A 17,872-nucleotide genomic window follows, 5' to 3' on the forward strand; every position below is an offset into this window, starting at 1 on the left:
GAGGTTGGCAAGTGTTTATTCATTAATTATTTCGAACAAAGAAAATTGCTGAATTAAATTAACAGGGAACTAAATGTTCAGGAACCTGTCACAGGGTAATAAATTGCTATAACTGCTTTGGGAAACATGTTGTACAAGTAAGTTGCAGCCTCCATGTCTTGATTCTTTATATAAGCCTCTCTATTACATCCCAACTTTGTTTGCATTATCTTTAACAATTAGGCCCTGTTCAATGCGAAACACCTGCAGTAGAACCTACGATTAAAGGATTTACTTTATTTGGTTGGATATCATTTCTTTGCATGCTCTGTTTACCAAAAATACGCAGTTTGCACCTGCAAAAATTAGCATTTGGATTGGTCACATTGGCTTTTTTTTTTCCTCAACATGTCTAAAGCCTCTCGTGTTTCATTCATTGTCAGGAAATATTAGGCTTTGGGAAAGAGAAAGGGGAAAGAAAGAAGGAGAGCAAAGCAGAGAGAAATTAAAATATTCCAGCTTAGTGATAGCATGTCTACCAGTGTGAGCTCTGTTTATGTTTAAAGGAACTTTTCTTACAAAGCTGCCCTTCTTACGAACATATCTTTAGTACTAAGTCACCACACAGCCACTTTTTCCAGGCTTAGGTGTTTGCCCATTTGTTCGTTGAGAAAGGCCCTCACTTTGCAGCCCAGGCTGGCATGAAACTTGTGTCAATCCTGCTGGGATTCTGGGCTTGCACCACCATGCCCGGTTTGCTTCCCTTTTTGAGATAGCCTCAGGCAAGCCTGTGAATTACTATAGCAGTAGTACGAAGGTGTCACGATTCAAGTCCATTCAAAAAGATGGCTTCCAAATTCAATGAAATGATTTTACAATTCATTTTATTTGTTTCTTTGTTTACTTTACATCCTGATTGTAGTCCCTCCCTTCCCTCCTACCCTCCCAGCCTGACGTTCCTTCCCTCTCTACTCCCCTATTCCTCAGATAAGGGGAGCCCCTCCCCCCCACACACACACCTGTCCAGACCAGCATATGAAGTCACATCGGGACTAAGCACATCTTCCCCTGTGGCCTGGCGAAGCAGCCCTGCCAGGGGGAAGTGATTGAAAAGCAGGCAACAGTCCATTGTCAGAGCCAGCCCCTTCTCCCCTTTCTAGGTGACCCACGTGAAGATCAAGCTGCCCATCAGCTATATATGTAGGGGACCTATTTCAAGTCTACGCGTGGTCCTTGGTTAGAATTCATTTTAGATGAAATGTATATTTATGGACTAATAGAAAAAAAGGATGTCTCAGCCAATTTCAATATTTTTCATTCCTAAGGAAGTTCTTAAAATTCATGTAAGTTTCCAAGTGAGACAAATAGGACAAAGGGGTTTTTCTGAATAGTGTTAGAGGGCTGACATGTCAGTGTGTGAGTGTGTGAAGTGTGGTGTGGACATGTGTATACAATCACATTCCTGTCCTAAAGCAATATTTAATCTCATAACAACCCAGAAGAGATTAAATTTCATAATACTATTTATCCACTCAGCAGATAAGCTGAAGAACCAGTAAGTTAACTGTCTTAAGATCACAAATAGTGATAGAATTTGATCACATTTAACTTAGTTGACACCTAGACTTCTTAGAAACTTCCTGAACTACAATTACAAGGAACTACTAAATATCAGTGAGTCATTTTACAGTGGCATGGATCCATGTTTTTCTCTAGAAATAGTAAGTGAAGTACATACTTATCGCTTGTGTCAACTGAGGAAAACAACTTTACATTGAGTTTACATTCACTCAACTCACAACACTTTCTTCTTTTAAGTCTGGAGTTGAGGGCTCAGCTTACTCTAAAAAGCATCCTGCAATCACTTTCACCCAAGACAGTTTTCCTGGGGTGTGTGTCCACTTTTCCTTTGTCATTTTTCATTAGGCCAGAAGCAACCCAGCAGAGTAGTTCTAATGTCATTCAGAACGAAGTGCCTTGAAAGGGAGTTGAAGCTTGTTTTGAATATATTTGTACAGGATATTATCTGCATTGAGGGAGACACTCCAGTCTCTCAAAGGCTGTAAATAGCCTGTTGCCTAACTTTAAGTAATTCTCTAGGATGCTCTACACACGCGTTTAATTCCACAATAGTGGTTTCAGTTCATGTTTTTAAGTCTATATTTCTTAGTGTTTATTTTAAAAACTACTTATAGAACTCTTCAGACCACAAAAAAGCTATATATTTCTCTTACATTGTCTTCAATTCTTGTTTATCAATATACCAGTATCTAACACCCTTAATTTTAGCACCTCAAAAAAGTCTGTAGCCTTCCTATACACAAATGACAAGCTTGCAGAGGAAGAAATTAGGAAAACTACACCCATCACATTAGCCACAAGCAATATAAAGTACTTAGGAGTTACTCTAACTAAGCAAGTGAAGGACTTGTTTGAAAAAAATTTCAAAACTCTAAAGAAAGAGATTGAAGATGACATGAGAAGATGGAATGATCTTCCTTGCTCATGGATCTGGAGAATTAACATAATAAAAATGGCCATCCTACCAAAAGCAATCTACAGTGTAATTAACATAACAGTTTCTCAATTTACTGGTATTCAGCTGCTTGTTACTCATTTTATTCCTTAGACCAGTGTCTTTCAGTAAAAACATCCTTCCTAACGTACCTAGTCAGCAGCTAGGATGGTAAACAGCATCCTCCCCTGTGATCTCTTCAAGCAGGCACTCTCCGAATGCTACAGACACATTTCTGCAGTTTGTTTTCCAAAGATGAGTATAGCATGTTACGTGGGATGCTCATTAAGCGCCCCCACCCCCCCCCACCCCCGGCTTGGTTGAAATTCGAAGCTGACTTTTCATTTAAAAGAATATTGTGGAGGAAGTAAAATTCTGAAAAATGACTCTCAGATTCACTAATATCCTTTTCTGAGACGTTTAGCCTTGGAAGCTTAGGGCAACAAAATAATTTTCTTGAAAATAATTTTAAAATGTCTGCGAAGTCAGTGCAAATATCACTTTCCTCTTGTACCTCCTGTGCCTGGCCTCCGCTCCTGCTTTCCTTCCCTCCATAAGAGTAGTTAAAGGGGTAGGCTGCGCTTCTAACATGTATCTAGATAGCTGTCTCCTACTCAAGATTCATTATTTATTGGATTTCACTCGACAAGACTAGATGGGGTTGAAAAGAAATGAATTGCAAATAGTGCTCTATTTGAGGTGTTTTTTTTTTTAAGGCCCTGCATAAATCCCTCCCCTTCTCTAGGTGTGGCCACTGTCCCTCCCCCTTTTCCCTAAGGCTTAAAGAAAAGTAGCCCTGACCTGTAATTGTACTGCTTATGCAGAAGGAACTCTGCATGGACACACAGCTAGAAAGCCTGTTTCCGACTGAACTCTCAACAGTAAGGTATGTGATGAAAACGACACACTCCAAATCATTTGTCTATCATTAGGAAAAAATGAGAAATACAGAAAAGTCATATTTTTAACCCTAATTATGGTTCCTTTCCCCCAAAGTCTGAAGTGTCACATAGAGAGAAAGAAAACACAAGAGTTGTGAATCTAATTGATAAGGTTTCTGTTGTTGGCTTTTTGTTTGGTTGGATTATTTTTTTAATTTCTTGTTGCTATTTTCCTGTTATATGGTATTTATATTACAGTCAGAAATCAGAGCTGAATCCAAAGATTCACAGCTGAAGAAAAATGGTTTTCTAAAGTGCAAACGTTCTGCCCCAGAAAACAACTAGAGGAGTTCCTTAGTAGCAGCCTTACAATGATGTTCCATGGGAGGCTGTCACTGCTGTTCTCTTCAGCAAGGAGCCTCCCTGGTCACAGTTCTGCAAACTGAAGTCTGCTTTCAGCCACTTCCAGGGCTACCAAGAGGAAACCTCGGTTGTGTTATATAACTCGGGTTGTAGTGAGAGTAGACCTAGAAATGTAAAGAATGTTTTTGACCGGATAATTGCAATTTAAATAAGATTGAAAAGCTTCATGGCAGCAGAGATACCATAATAGAGAAGGTAGTCATCCCAGGGCAAGGTCCATCCAGTGCTTCTGGGATGTATTGACCTCTGCAGTTTCTGAAGATTTAGAAAACAAGACTGCATAAATTATGGTAATGGGAGTCTATGTTCGTATGAGCTCTCTCCTGGAAAAAAAAATGCTGGCCATTGTGTTATAAATAGTGTGCCACCATGAAAACAAATAATAGTTTTCTTTTTTATAAAAATCGTTTTCCAAGAGAGTCATGCTTTCATTGTATAATTAATCAATAAAATTTCCCAAGTCCTTCTCTGTGTTGATAAATACAATGTCCCTGAAGAAACTCGAGTTTTTTGTTTTTTATGCTTTTTTGAGACAAGATATATATATATATGCACATATATACTTATGTATATATGTATGTGTATATATATAGTGTGTGTGTGTAAAAATGTTTTCTTCATCTATGGAAATTTTTTCCATATTCTATTTTGTAGCATTAACCAAATCTTCCCGTTTAATGAGGACTGCCTATGAAATTCATCACTTGATGGAACAGGCATTTTCACATCCTGTGTGTTATTAGTATTATGTGTTTAAGACCGTGGGAAATGTTTGGTTTTCACTTTTCACTTGAGTGATTTGCCAGTTCCAAGCGCTTAGCCTAGAGGGTAGACTGATACCTGATCCAGGAAGCTTTGAATACAGGAAACTGCACTGTGGTGCAGAGATGGCAGGCATGACAAAGCAAACAACTGACAGGAAAGAGCATGGAGTAATTTTACAGGCAGCTGGAGCAGTGTCTAATGGCGTAGTTTAGTGTCAAATGTGAGCTCTCTGCCACTTCTCATTGGGGGGGGGGGGGTGGTCAGTCTGTAACTCATGTGGAACATGTATTTAATTGATCCTGAGTTAGGTTCCTACAAGGTGGTTTTTATCACTTAGTATGTTCTTGTTTAAAGACATTCTTTATTCAGTATGTATTATTCATGGGCTCTCACTGAACAAGTCAGTAGCTCAGAAACTCATCCTTGAACAATACTTACCTTACATGTTTTAGTCCTTTGCACTTTCATATATTTATGTCATGAACTATATTTCCTTTCACTCCTGCTGCCTTCTATCCCTCTCCCTCTCTCCTCCCCTACCCCCCTTCTGCCCTCCCCTTCCGCCAACAAAAATCAAAGTGTTTTTAGTTAAGTAAATAAAAGCAGAAAATGGTATTTGTTTACATCATAAGTGTAATAGGACAATAAAGTTCTCTGTTGAGAATTAATTGGAAAAATGTGTCAGGAGATTGTTTTTTATTGCACTTTGTACATCCACAGATAACTGCCACATCATTGCCAGTATTGACTTGGGGTTTGCAAATAAATTCTAATTAGAAGGCAAGGGTTCATTACAATCAGAATCTAAGAATAAGATATATATATATATATATCCGCAGGACCATATTTTATGTTTATATACAAACCTTTCTCTTGGCTCTATTGCTTTTTTATCTTATTTTCCATTTGCCTGAATTTTAATGTCAACTTAATTGTTCTATATATATTTCACCTGTTTTCAAAAAAAAAAAAAAGGTGTTTCACCTCATTTAGGGAATAAAGTTAACAAGTGGTTTCATTTTTATCCTTCAATTAAGAGGCAATGAAGATCTGGACTGTGGTGGCACACACCTTTAATCACAGCATTGGGAGGCAGAGGCAGAGGCAGATGTATCTCTGAGTTTAAGGGTAGCCTGATTTACAGAGAGAGTTTCAGGACAGCCAGGGCTACGTACAGAAAAACCCTGTCTCAAAAAAGACGAGAGAGAGGGAGAGAGAGAGAGAGAGAGAGAGAGAGAGAGAGAGAGAGAGAGAGAGAGAGAGAGAGAGAGAGAGAAGTGAAGAATTCAGGTACAAGAGGTAAGGTTTGTTAAGAATTATTAAAGTTTCTTCAGTAGAAGAGGGGCCTTCCAGAGCTAGGGAGACCACTGTCTCCAAAGAAGTTTGGATTTTGATTTGGGTTTAGAGTGCCCAACTGAATTATTTCTCTTTCCTTCCATCCATGGGTGTCTATAGTCCTCTTCTACAACAGGGAACTTATATGGCAGGTGATCTAAAGGAAGTTGACAAACCAGACAGGCCCTTCATTCTTGCTGCTGATAAGCTATTTGAGAGAGACTAAGTGAAAGAGAGCATACATAAATGCAAAATTACAACTCTTATAAGTTGCCTGCTGGAAACAATAGGAATATAGTAGATGTATTGCCCCCTCTGTAAAGGATCAGGTCTATTGATCTCCATTTCCACACAGTCACTAGTTTCCCCGTTCTGCAGCCTCCCCACCTTCCATTTCCTTCCTCGTCAAAGGAAGCATCAGCGTTATACCAAAAGAAAACATCATCACAAGCATAGTCCCAGTAGGAATGTGAATAGGCAGAAATTAAATGTCTGTCTTCAAATTTCTAGTTAGGTGTTGAAGTGCATAACTTTGGAGACGATGTTGGTGCTAAGCTGCTCCACCAAATTGCTCATGCTGGAGAAAATGTTGAAGAGTCACTTTCCTGAATCACTCAAGGTAGTATAAGCCTAATTGTCATACTAAGTTTCTCTATTGTGTTAATCTGTAGGACAGTGTGAGACTTGTGGCTGCCCATGCTCTTCTCTGGTGAGCACGTTAGTTTCTCATCTGTTCTTGTCATCCTTCTGTTGCACTGGAGGGCTCCTTAGAGAAATATGGGCAACAGTAGGCTATGTCATTTCTGGGGTATAGTTTTTTAAATGATAGAAGATTGTGGATTTGGTGTCATTGAAGGTAAGAATATTATTGAGGCCTGAAGTCTAGTTGTAGGCTTGTTACCTCTTGGTTACACAGTCCTCCAATCTGAAATCCAAGGGGGCCTGTTGATTGCTCTGGGCCAGAGTGAAAGTTGGCATAAATCAAAGATTATAATAAATGAACAAATGGGCCTGCAGTGAGCATGGAAGTTACCTTTGAATTGATGGATATTTAGATTGTTTAATGAGGATGATGATGAAGAAGAAGAAGAAGAAGAAGAAGAAGAAGAAGAAGAAGAGGAAGAGGAAGAAGTTGTGAACATTAGCTCAATAATTCTTGCTATGCTTCAGTTTTCACAATTCTGTGTATGTATATTTCTAAGGACAGATGTTTTTCTTTTTTTTTTTTTACCTCTTTCTTATATTTATTTATTTATTACATATACAGTGTCTTGCCTGCATGTAATTCCTGCACACCAGAAGAGGGCACAGGATCTCGTTATAGATGGTTGTCAGCCACCATATGGTTGCTGGGAATTGAACTCAAGACCTCTGGAAGAACAGCCAGTGCTCTTAACCTCTGAGCCATCTCTCCAGCCCCCGACATTTTTCTTAATAAAGGAATTAGGTGGGAAAGTTACAGACCAGCTTCTCATATTGTCCTTGTATTAACTGATACTCAGTCACCATGCGTTCTCTTAGCTTCTTCAGGATGCTAGGGTATCAGAACTTAACCAACTCTTTATCAGTTTCCGTAAGCATCTTTGAAGTGACAACGCTAAGGAAATCCATACTGTTAGAGTAGAGCTGGAAAAGAAGGGTGCATGGCCAGTGGTATGACTGTCTTGTCCCTGGCTCAGGTTTATGGAGCAGTGATGAACATAAATCGTGGGAATCCCTTTCAAAAGGAAGTAGTATTGGACTCGTGGCCAGACTTCAATGCTGTCATCACCAGGCGACGGAGAGAGGTACAGTGCTGAAAAGCAACTTAAAGGTAAAATCGGCACCATCTGGAAAGAACAGGTTAGATAGAGGGAACCGTATGACTATTACAATGATACACATTATCTTAACATGGTACACATTTCATCAGTAGTTTGTAGCCGATTGCTTTGGAGTCTCAAACATATGGAAGACTATTAGCCTGAAAGTGTTCACTTAAGGTCTTATAAGCTCTAGAAGCTATAGCATGCAATCTGCACATACTAGCTCTTTCACTTGGTAGGGATTTCTTTATCCTTCTATGAATTCAAGAATGTGAAAAGAAAGGGAGAGGAAATTAATTTAAGGAAGTCAGCAGAATGGTCTCATCCTGCCTCTCAGTCCAAAGAGAACATCAAGTGGCCAAAGAGAAGCTGCCCTCCACATTAGTAAGACTGTGAGAGCTGTCATTATTACACTGTACTCACTAACTTTTACCGTGTGTGTGTGTGTGTGTGTGTGTGTGTGTGTGTGTGTGTGTGTGTGTGTTCTGGTTAGCGTTAGCTGTTAACTTGCATTCTAGAGTCATCTGAGGCAGCCTCAATTGAGGCACTGCTTAGTTTCGATGGGCCTACTGCCATGTTTGAAATGATTGGTAATGGTGGGCCCAGCCTTCAGTGCCGGGGACTCTGGCTATGTAAGAAAGTCAGCTGAACAAGAGTCAGGTGAAAAGCATTCCTTCATGGTATCTTCTTCAGTTGCTCCCTGACTTCCCACAGTAATGGACTGTGACCAGGAAGTGTAGGCCAAATGTCCTGCTCCAAGTTACTTTTGGTCAGAGTGTTTGATTACAGCAACAGAAAGCAAACTAGAAGACCAGGGTCAGGCCAGCCAGCTGCTCTGCTGAGCTGCATTTCCGGCACTTCTTTTGTGGTTGTTTTGCTTTGAGACGGAGTCTTTTGATATTCCCGAGGCTGGCCTCTTAGCATCAAGCAATTCTCCTGGCTCAGTCTCCCAAAAGCCTCTCAGCTAAGCCTGCAGTTGCAGACTGCTACAGTTTTGTTTTGTTTTTTATCTTTTATTGATTAAATCCTGGAAAATCTGAAAGAACTTTCTTAGTTTGGGAAGAAAGAACTAAGAAAAAAAAGTCACAAAATTTCCATTGTCCTCACTGCAGTTTATTAGCCTCATTCTTGTTTCTGGGTTTCTAGGTAACTAATTTGGGTGATAGAAAATAATATAGAGAGCACTGATAACTAATCATTCTAGGACATGGATTACCCATAGATCTGCTTGGGTGTTGTGTTCATAACTACATCTTCTGCCCTAGGCTGAGACAGATGACCTTGACCACTACACTAATGCGTATGCTGTGTTCTATAAAGATGTACGAGCCTACCGGCAGCTACTGGAAGAACATGATGTTATTAACTGGGACCAAGTGTTTCAAATACAAGGTAAGGTCAAGCTCAAGGTATGCATTACATACTTATATTTTTCTTTTTATGATGTAAATCAGAGAGCTATAGAAAGACATTTCACGGAGACTGGGGAGATGGTTCAGCAGTCAGAGTTCTTGCTGCTCTTCCAGAGGATCAGAGTTCAGTTTCCAGCACCCACGTTAGTGTTAGGCAGCTCACAACGACCTGTGACTCCAGATCCAAGAGATTTCACACCATCTTCTGGCCTCTGAAGCCAGTGTGCTCATGTGTGCATGTGGGGACACACAAACACACACACACACACACACACACACACACACACACGCATGCACACGCACACGCGCGTGCGCGCACACACACACACACACACACCTACATATGAAACTGCACTTTCAAAAAAGTTACCAAAAAATACAAACCTTTTAACTACTTAGATATAACTCAATTTTGAAATAAGGGATGCTCGCTATTGAAGCTGAAATTTTAGTAGCATTAACTTGTTTTGTTTTGTTTTCCAAGACAGGGTTTCTCTGTGTAGCCCTGGCTGTCCTGGAACTCACTTTGTAGATGAGGCTGGCCTATAACTCAGAGCTCCATCTGCCTCTGCCTCCCAAATGCTGGGATTAAAGTTGTGCAAAACCACACCCAGTTTAATAGCATTAACTTGTAGACATCCTACTCTTCCCCGAGGCTTAGCTCCAGAGGGAGATGTTAAGGCTCAGCTCTCATACTGTGATCAATATGCCTTCTCACCCAATGATAGTCTCAAGGCCTTGCTGAGAAGTGGCTCACAAATGGGGAGGAAAACATATAGATGTGGCATGCTTCAATAATGAGACTGGAAGAGAGCAAGCCAAGTTATGGAGGATTCTGTCCACAAAGAGTCTGACTGCAAAGGATAGAAAACAGGGGGGCTTGGAAAGAAGAGTAATGTTTTAGCTTGGAAGAACAGAGACCAGCCTGGCTGTTGTGGTACACATCTGTAATCCCAGCACTCAGGAAGGCAGAGGAAGGCAGATCACTGTGAGTTCAGGGCCAGCTTGGTCTGCAAAGTGAGTCCAGGACACCCAGGGCCACACAGAGAAACCCTGTGTCAAAGAAAAAAAAAAAAAAGAACAGAGATCAAACCCTATTTGTGTACACTGGGGTGGGGTGATTCCCAGAACACCATTGAATGAATATGAAATGGAGGTGTGTAAATAATATAGTATATCTGTGAGAAATGAGTGGGATCTGTGTATATGCACTGAGAGCAATCTCACCAGCCCCAAACTACACCTGGAACGCCATATTGGACATTGTGGAAATGGAAGGGAAACTTGAAAGTAACCCTGTGCTCTAGTCTCATTTCTGTGGATGATAAAATACCATGACAAAAAACAAAAAAACAAAAAAACAAACAAACCGCAATTTGGGAGAGAAGAGTTCATGTCAACCTACAACTCCAAGTCGTCATCCATCATTGAAGGAAAAGTCAAGGCAGAAACTTCCACCATTACATCCATAGTCAAGGCAGGGAAATGAGCATGTGCATGTACCTACTCACTTGTGTTGTCGCTTGTACTCGGCTTGATTTCTCTACTCTTAATAAGCCCAGGCCCCATGCCTGCCAGATGGTGCCCCCCACACACAGCAGGCTCGTTCTCTCCACGTCAGTTAATTAAGATGGTACCACACAGACCTGCCCACAGGCCAACGCCAAGGGAGGCAATCCTTGCTGAGATTCTTGCTAAGAGATTCTAGGTTGTCAAGTGGGAGCTAAGACTCACACCTTCTCCTGCTAAATAATTCCAAACTCTTACAAGGTTGATCTTTAAATAAGAAAAGATACTTCTCCAGTTCAAAGTAATCTGAGGCATTAAGAAAATTAACAAATAAAGCTTCCAATAAGAAATTCCAAATCCCCTTGAGATATTTCCAGCAGGAATGTCCTTGAAAGGGCATGACTGGTGACGACAACATGATAGGCACTTCTAGGCCAGGTAGATAATACCTGTGGTAATACATATATAGCTAACTATGTTGCTGTTAAGACCTGACAGGAGAGGAAACTGGTGGCATTATGACACGTGGCATACAAAGTCTGAAATAAAAATATTTTGCTCAAATACCATGGCCGTGTCTTTGTTTCTATCATTATCCAGGGCTGCAAAGTGAATTATATGCTGTTTCCAAAGCCGTTGCTGATGCAAAGCTGTTAGATTTGGATATAAAGCTGGCTTCCTTTAAGGCTGTCCATTTTTCTCCTGTTTCATCTGTGCCAGACCACAGTTTCCTGTATGTAAACCAAGTTTTATATTTGGGGCTGGATTTAATGTTATGCAAGTCCAGACAACAGTGCTGAAATATATGCTATCATTAAAGAATAGTTAGGCTTTTCGAGTTGGGCCGTTGAGCTCTGTGTGTGTGTGTGTGTGTGTGTGTGTGTGTGTGTGTGTGTGTGTGTGTGTGTTATGTACAGTCTTCCTCTTTCCTGTGCCTCACTGATTGTAATTTCTCTGAAAATCAAATCAATGTCTTTGTCTATAGCCACTGAGCTCATAAAACCTGCACTTCATAGTATCTATGATGTATGTAGAAAAATCATTTCTTAGTTCTCACCTTTATGAAGTAATTTGGGAACTGTTGTAGTTGTAGGTCAGCAAGAAGGAGCAGCCACAGTCATGAAGACTGGGGTTGGGTACCTCTGCTCCCAGTGAACCAGAGAGGTGTGGACAGTCTCTCAGACAACAGGAAGCATCTATGCGAGTAGGAAGGGAGAATTCAGCTGGTGTGGGGTGCAGAAAGGTGGTAACTGGGTAGTTAGGGAGAGTCCCAAAACCAGGCAAAGGGGGAGGAATCCCACCATTCCCTGTGGTCCAAGTCCAAAGATGTTGAGGTTTCTCTTGTTTAAATCTAGAGATGTATTACTTATTCATGGTGAGCTTTTAAGTACAAAGGACTAAATGTTTTAAACATGTCTCTCTCCCTTTCTTTCTTTCCATGGGCCTCTAAGGTAGAACCATTATTATTCTGTTTATGTTGGTTTTTCGAGACAGGTTTCTCTGTGTATCCTTGGCTATCCTGGAACTCACTCTGTAGGCTAGCCTCAAACTCAGGCATCTGCCTGCCTCTGTGTCCTGAGTGCTGGGACTAAAGGTGTGCACCACCATTGCCCAGCCATTATTCTAATTTTTAACAAAGTTAAAATAAAGCCCACAGGTGAGTTCTGAGGGCAAGAACTGATCACAGGACGTCTAGCTTGAGAAGGCAGTCCTGGAAAAAAACACTTGACAGTGTGTCTGCATTGCTTCTTCCCTCTTATTTGGACGCCTTCTGCTTTTATTGCTATCTTCCTTTCAGCTTCTCCTTCCTGGACCAAACAAAAACAAAAACAAAAACAAAACAAACAAACAAACAAAAAATTGGAGAGAGCTTCTTGAAAATGTCTCAGACATAGTCTCAGAGATAATTTCTCACTTTAAATCTGTAGGAAAAGGGTAGCTATTGGTATTAATGTGACTCCAAGCACCCCTCCTTCCCTCCCTTTTTATTCTCCTGCCATTTTCTTCTAGAACTGGCTCTTTCCCAAGACTGACCTACCTGAGCGTCACAGATGCTGATCTACTCAACAGGACTTGGTCACGTGGTGGCAACCAGCAGTGCCTGAGGTACATAGCCAAACTCATCGCCTGCTTTCCCAGCGTGTGTGTGCGGGACGAGAAGGGAAACCCAGTGTCCTGGGGTATCACAGACCAGTTTGCCACGATGTGTCATGGCTACACCCTTCCTGATCATCGCAGGAAAGGTTACAGCCAACTGGTGGCCCTCACACTGGCCAGGAAGTTGCAAAGCCGGGGATTCCCCTCCCAGGGCAATGTCCTAGATGACAACAAGGCCTCCATAAACCTCCTGAAAAGTATCCATGCTGAGTTCTTGCCTTGCCGTTTCCACAGGCTTATTCTTACCCCTGCAGCTTTCTCTAGACAAGCTCACCTTTAGCTTGGAGAAACTCCAAGAATGCTCTAACTTGGCCTGACCATACACCACCACCCCCGCCCTTTTAGCTACCAGTGAGGTCCAAATTAAACCAAGAGAAGTCTGTGTCCCTGAAAAGGGTCTGAAAAAAGCATGCAAGATCACTCTGATACGATTTCCACCTCAGATTTCCACCATCAAGAACTCCGGGGGCTGAGGTACCTGTGGCTGTAGAAGGTATATTTCCACTGTTAGGACCTACTGCGGGGGAAAAGTCTTTAAAGGCAGCCACTGTTAGTCTAGTGTTGGAAAACTCGCATGAGAATGAGTGCTTAAACCTGGGGCCATTGACCTGCTGCTCCATAGTCTCCAACTGTACCAACCCCTCCTGCTAGATGTCTGACCTACCTATCTGAGCGCTCAGCAGGGGACCTGCCTTTTTCCCCTTCAGTGACTGGCTGCTGCTGCTGACCGCTGTGACATTGCTGTAGTTCTTCCCTGGGAGTGATCCTATGTTCTCACAGGTTCCTGTTTATCGGAATCACCTGGAGGAGGGGTTGCAGCACAGGTGCTGACCCCTCCCCCGTAGCCCATGACTGAGTGAGCAGTGGCAGGGCCTGAAAATTTGCATTTCCCAGTTTCTCCTTTTTCATTTGCCTTGGCTAAATAAACACTCATCAGAAGACCAGACCTGACCCATGAACTATTCCAGCCACCTAGATTATAATCCGCTTTTTCATGAATACCTGTAATTCACATATAGGTGTGTACAATGTTATAAAAATGGCATATAAGATATACAGATTTTCTATAGGCATATTTATAACCCTAGAATTTTTATGTTATAATCAACTTTAATCCTCTTATTACATTGAAGACATTTAAGAACTAGAGACTATAAATACTTGAAGATTATAGTAAATAAGACCAGTACTGGAAAGCCAGAACTCTGTAATTTTCATTTTAATTCTTAAATAATTAAATTTATGCTTTATTATTATTTTATTGTTGTGCTTCTTTTTAACATTATTTGGTGTCTGTGTGATTATCTATGAGTAAGTCAGAGGACAATGTGTAAAGATTGGTTTTCTGTTTGCACTATGTGGGTCTTCTTGGCTTAGAAGAGGGTCCCTCTAGATTGCTTAGCAACCTATGATGTCATTTCCTGCCACAGGCAGATGTGATGTGCCAGACTACAGGGACAACCTTCCACCTTGTCTCTCTCTTACTTTGTCTCTCTCTCTCTCTCTCTCTCTCTCTCTCTCTCTCTCTCTCTCTCTCTCTCTCTCTCTCTCTCTCTGTCCCCCTGGGGTGTTTTTCTTCTTCCCTCTCTGCCCTCTCCCCTTCTACAATAAATCTCTCCATATCATTTCTGTTGTGTCTCACTATTTGTTTTTAAACCCCAACATGTCTCAGAGATCAAACTCAGGCTGTTAGACTCAGTGCCCAGCACCTTTACCTGATACGTCATCTCTCCATCCCTGTTATTGTTATTTTAAATTTAATTTCCATTAGCCTAGGCATATGTGTTTTTCAAGCTCCATATATAAAAAAGATAAGCACCATGATAAGAGCAGACAAAAATGCAAAGGCTGAATTCATGTAGACCTATTAAAATTGACTTCAGCATAGAAATTACTGCTTCCCTATTATCCCGTGGAACGTACAAAATCTTAACAAGAAATTAAGGCAAAGTTGAAATTTTGGTGTTAATTCTCATATAAGGAGACAAAATAGTTGATGTGTGGCAAATTTGAGTAATAAGTAAGATTTCTTAAAGGTGGATTTATTCTTACAGCATCTTTAAGTCAGTGGTTACCTAGAAACTCATCCTTGGTACCAGAGGAAAGTAAGAGGAGCCCATAAAACCCTTGGGAGGAACATGGTCTAATTTCTGCCCTTGGGATGCTCATTATCTTTATCCCTGACTCAACACAAGTAGCACCTACATCATTCTTGGTGCTTTTATTATTGCTTTGTTTCTTCCTAAAGATAATTGAACTACAACTTACAACTGATTAAGTACACCAAACACTGTATAACGTAATCTATAAAAGTTCTGAGTTAGTGAGTTCTGAGTTAGTCACCAAAAATTACTCAAGGTGTAAGTGTGGCAAAGTCATGACCATAACCTGAGTCTGTTATTAGTTGTTATATTTTTAATTTTTCATATTTTTATATTAAAATACAATTTCATCATTGCCCGCTTCCCATTTCTCCCCTAACCCTCCCAGTGTACCCTGAACTCTCTCTAAAATTCATGGCCTCTATTGCTGATATTGTAGTTACACATGCAGATTTCTAAATATATAAATACAACCTGTTCAGTCGGTATGTTTGTACTTGTGCGTATATGATTTTAAGGCTGGTGGCTTAGTATTGGATAACCAATTGGGAGCAATGTGTTCCCCCAACTCTCAGCATTCTGTACTTCCCTATAGTTCCTCAGCTAGGGTTCGGGGCCCAATCAGATTTACTCCTCCGATACTACCATGTCTATTAGTGCTGTCCTTGTTCATATGTTTTTTAGGCATCCATGTTGGTGAGACTTCATGGATGTGGCTTCCCTGACATGTCTAGGAGATGCCATTCAATTCCTGTTCCTCTGGTTCTTAAAATCGCGTTGCCTCCTCTTTTGTGCCATGTTCTGTGTTAGCGAAAGTGGCACACACCTGTAATCCCAGCCCTCAGGGAGGCAGAGGCAGGCAGATCTCTGTGAATTTGAGCCAGCCTGGTCTACAAAATGAGACTGGGACAGCAGAGAAACCCTGTCTCAAACAAAACAAAACAAAACAAAACAAAGAGTAAAAAAAAAAAAAACCCACACAAAACAAAATAACAAACAAACAACAAAAACACAAAGCAAAATTTAAAAAGGAAGGTGACCATAGGTCAACGTGAACAGCGAGGTTGTACGAGAAAAGATGTTAGCGTCTCTTTCTCGCTATCCTCAAAGGTCTGGGCTCTGTTTATACACAACTTGCTTTTTCCTCGGATTTCAGAAAAAAAATGTTCCACCAAACGATGGTTCTTCCATTTGCCGTTACTGTGATGATCTCTCACAGTTCCTTCTGGAAAAAAAATGTTGTCTTCTAGAATTCGTCATTTGGAACCTTCTACCAGGAATCCTATCCTCTCTTTGTTCTCAAAAGTTTTACCTCTAACAAGTTTTGTCCATTTTTTTCAGCTTTATTACCTGTATGCATAGTAATCTTTACATTCGTTAACTAAAATTCATACAAGTGTAAAAAATCATTTATTCATCCATTGAAAAACTTTGAAAATGTCTGCCAGAATGCTATTGGTCATGCTAAAAACAGACTGGAGATAGACCATGCTGGTAAAATACGTGCCTAGCATACACCTCCTCCTGGGTATGAAGCTGTTACCCCGAGAAAGAAACAGAGTAACGCAAATATATCATTAAATGTGGTAAATCCTCATATCAAAAAAAACTTGAAAACATCTTGATCCTTGACTTCATCAAGCACACTTTTGCTGTATGTTTTAAATAGTATCTAAAAGAGTCTGTGTATTTCTATACTAGACAAAATGGATCAAATTTTAGTATGTCAGATATGTCACTCATTAAATATGTAATTTTTGTCAGAATTATTGGGCCCAATACTTAAATTTCTTTCTTCTAGCTTGTACTAGATTAGTCATTCTATCTTAGATGGTGCAGAGGTGGATACGATTGTTCAATTTTCAACCCTGTTTCAATCATATTTAAGAAATATGCGGATGGATGAAGAAATGCCTGGAGGAAAGACAGGGGTAAGGAAATGAGTGGCTGATTATAGGCCTTTATTTTCTCACTTAAAGAATTTCTGCTGTATAACATAAACCAATGCAAACTTTTATGTATTATATTGATATGTTTAGTCCTTACTTGGAAGGCTATTAAGTAAGCAAGAGACAATAGTGACTTGGATTTGAGTCAAAGACCAGCCTTGGCATTCCAGACTCAATCTTAGGATGGGACTCAGCATTGACTATGTCTCTTTATGTATAAACCCTTTTTTATTTTAATTTGTTATAGTTTATTTGGATTACATCTCAAATGTTATCCTCTCACTTTTATCTTCCGGCTTCCACACTCCCTCCCTCTTCTGCCCTAATTCCATCCCCTAGACCTCTGACAGAAAGGTACCTCCTCCCCCATCATATGACCACAGCCTATCAGGTCTCATCCAGATAGCCTGCTTCCCCTTCCTCTGTGTGCCACCAGATCTCCCCATCAAGGGGAAGTGATCAAATTGGGGGCACCAGAGTTCATGTCAGAGGCAGTTCCCACTCTCCCCACAAACATGATGAATGAGCTGTCCATTGGCTAGATCTGAACAGGGGGTCTAGGTTTACTGCATGCACTGTCCTCTGTTGGTACAGCAGTTTGTGCAGTCCCCCCTGGGTCCAGAGACCATCAGCCTTGATGGTCTCCATGTGGGGCTCCTGAACCCTCTGGGTCCTTCCATCTTCCCATTCTTCCATACCAAGCTCAGCACTCCACCTGGAGGTCAGTAGCAAGTCTCAGCATCTGTCCCGATCCCCCGCTGGGTGGAGTCTCTCAGGGGACATCTATGTTGGGCTAATATCCTCTTATAAGTGAGTATATATCATGTGTGTCTTTCTGGATCTGGATTACCTCACTCAGTATTATCACTTCTAGTTTAATCTATTTGCTTGCAAATTTCAAGCTTTCCTTGTTTTTATTATTTTTTAAAAAGATTTATTTACTATGTATACAGTATGCATCAGATCACATTATAGATGGTTGTGAACCACCATGTGGTTGCTGGGAATTGAACTCATGACCTCTGAAAGAGTAGTCAGTG

The 17,872-nt window shown here is 40.8% G+C and overlaps 1 protein-coding gene across 2 annotated transcripts; it reads left to right on the forward strand.

Moving 5' to 3' along the window:
- Positions 1–3,275: 3,275 nt before the first annotated feature.
- GLYATL3 (glycine-N-acyltransferase like 3) lies at positions 3,276–14,037 on the forward strand. 2 transcript variants are annotated; one of them, XM_084754138.1, is made up of 6 exons: positions 3,276–3,380; positions 6,409–6,517; positions 7,578–7,685; positions 8,969–9,095; positions 11,225–11,357; positions 12,635–14,037. In XM_084754138.1, exons 2-6 carry the CDS (start codon positions 6,440–6,442, stop codon positions 13,059–13,061), a joined length of 873 nt encoding a protein of 290 aa, XP_084610264.1. In that variant the 5' UTR covers positions 3,276–3,380; positions 6,409–6,439; the 3' UTR covers positions 13,062–14,037. The 2 variants fall into 2 exon arrangements, with proteins under 2 accessions (XP_084610264.1, XP_084610265.1); XM_084754139.1 differs by lacking the exon at positions 6,409–6,517 and having other exon boundaries at positions 3,307–3,380.
- The last annotated feature ends 3,835 nt before the right edge of the window (positions 14,038–17,872 follow it).

The sequence above is a fragment of the Acomys minous genome (genome assembly GCF_964271855.1).
Source record: "Acomys minous genome assembly, chromosome: 13".
NCBI lineage: Eukaryota > Metazoa > Chordata > Mammalia > Rodentia > Muridae > Acomys > Acomys minous.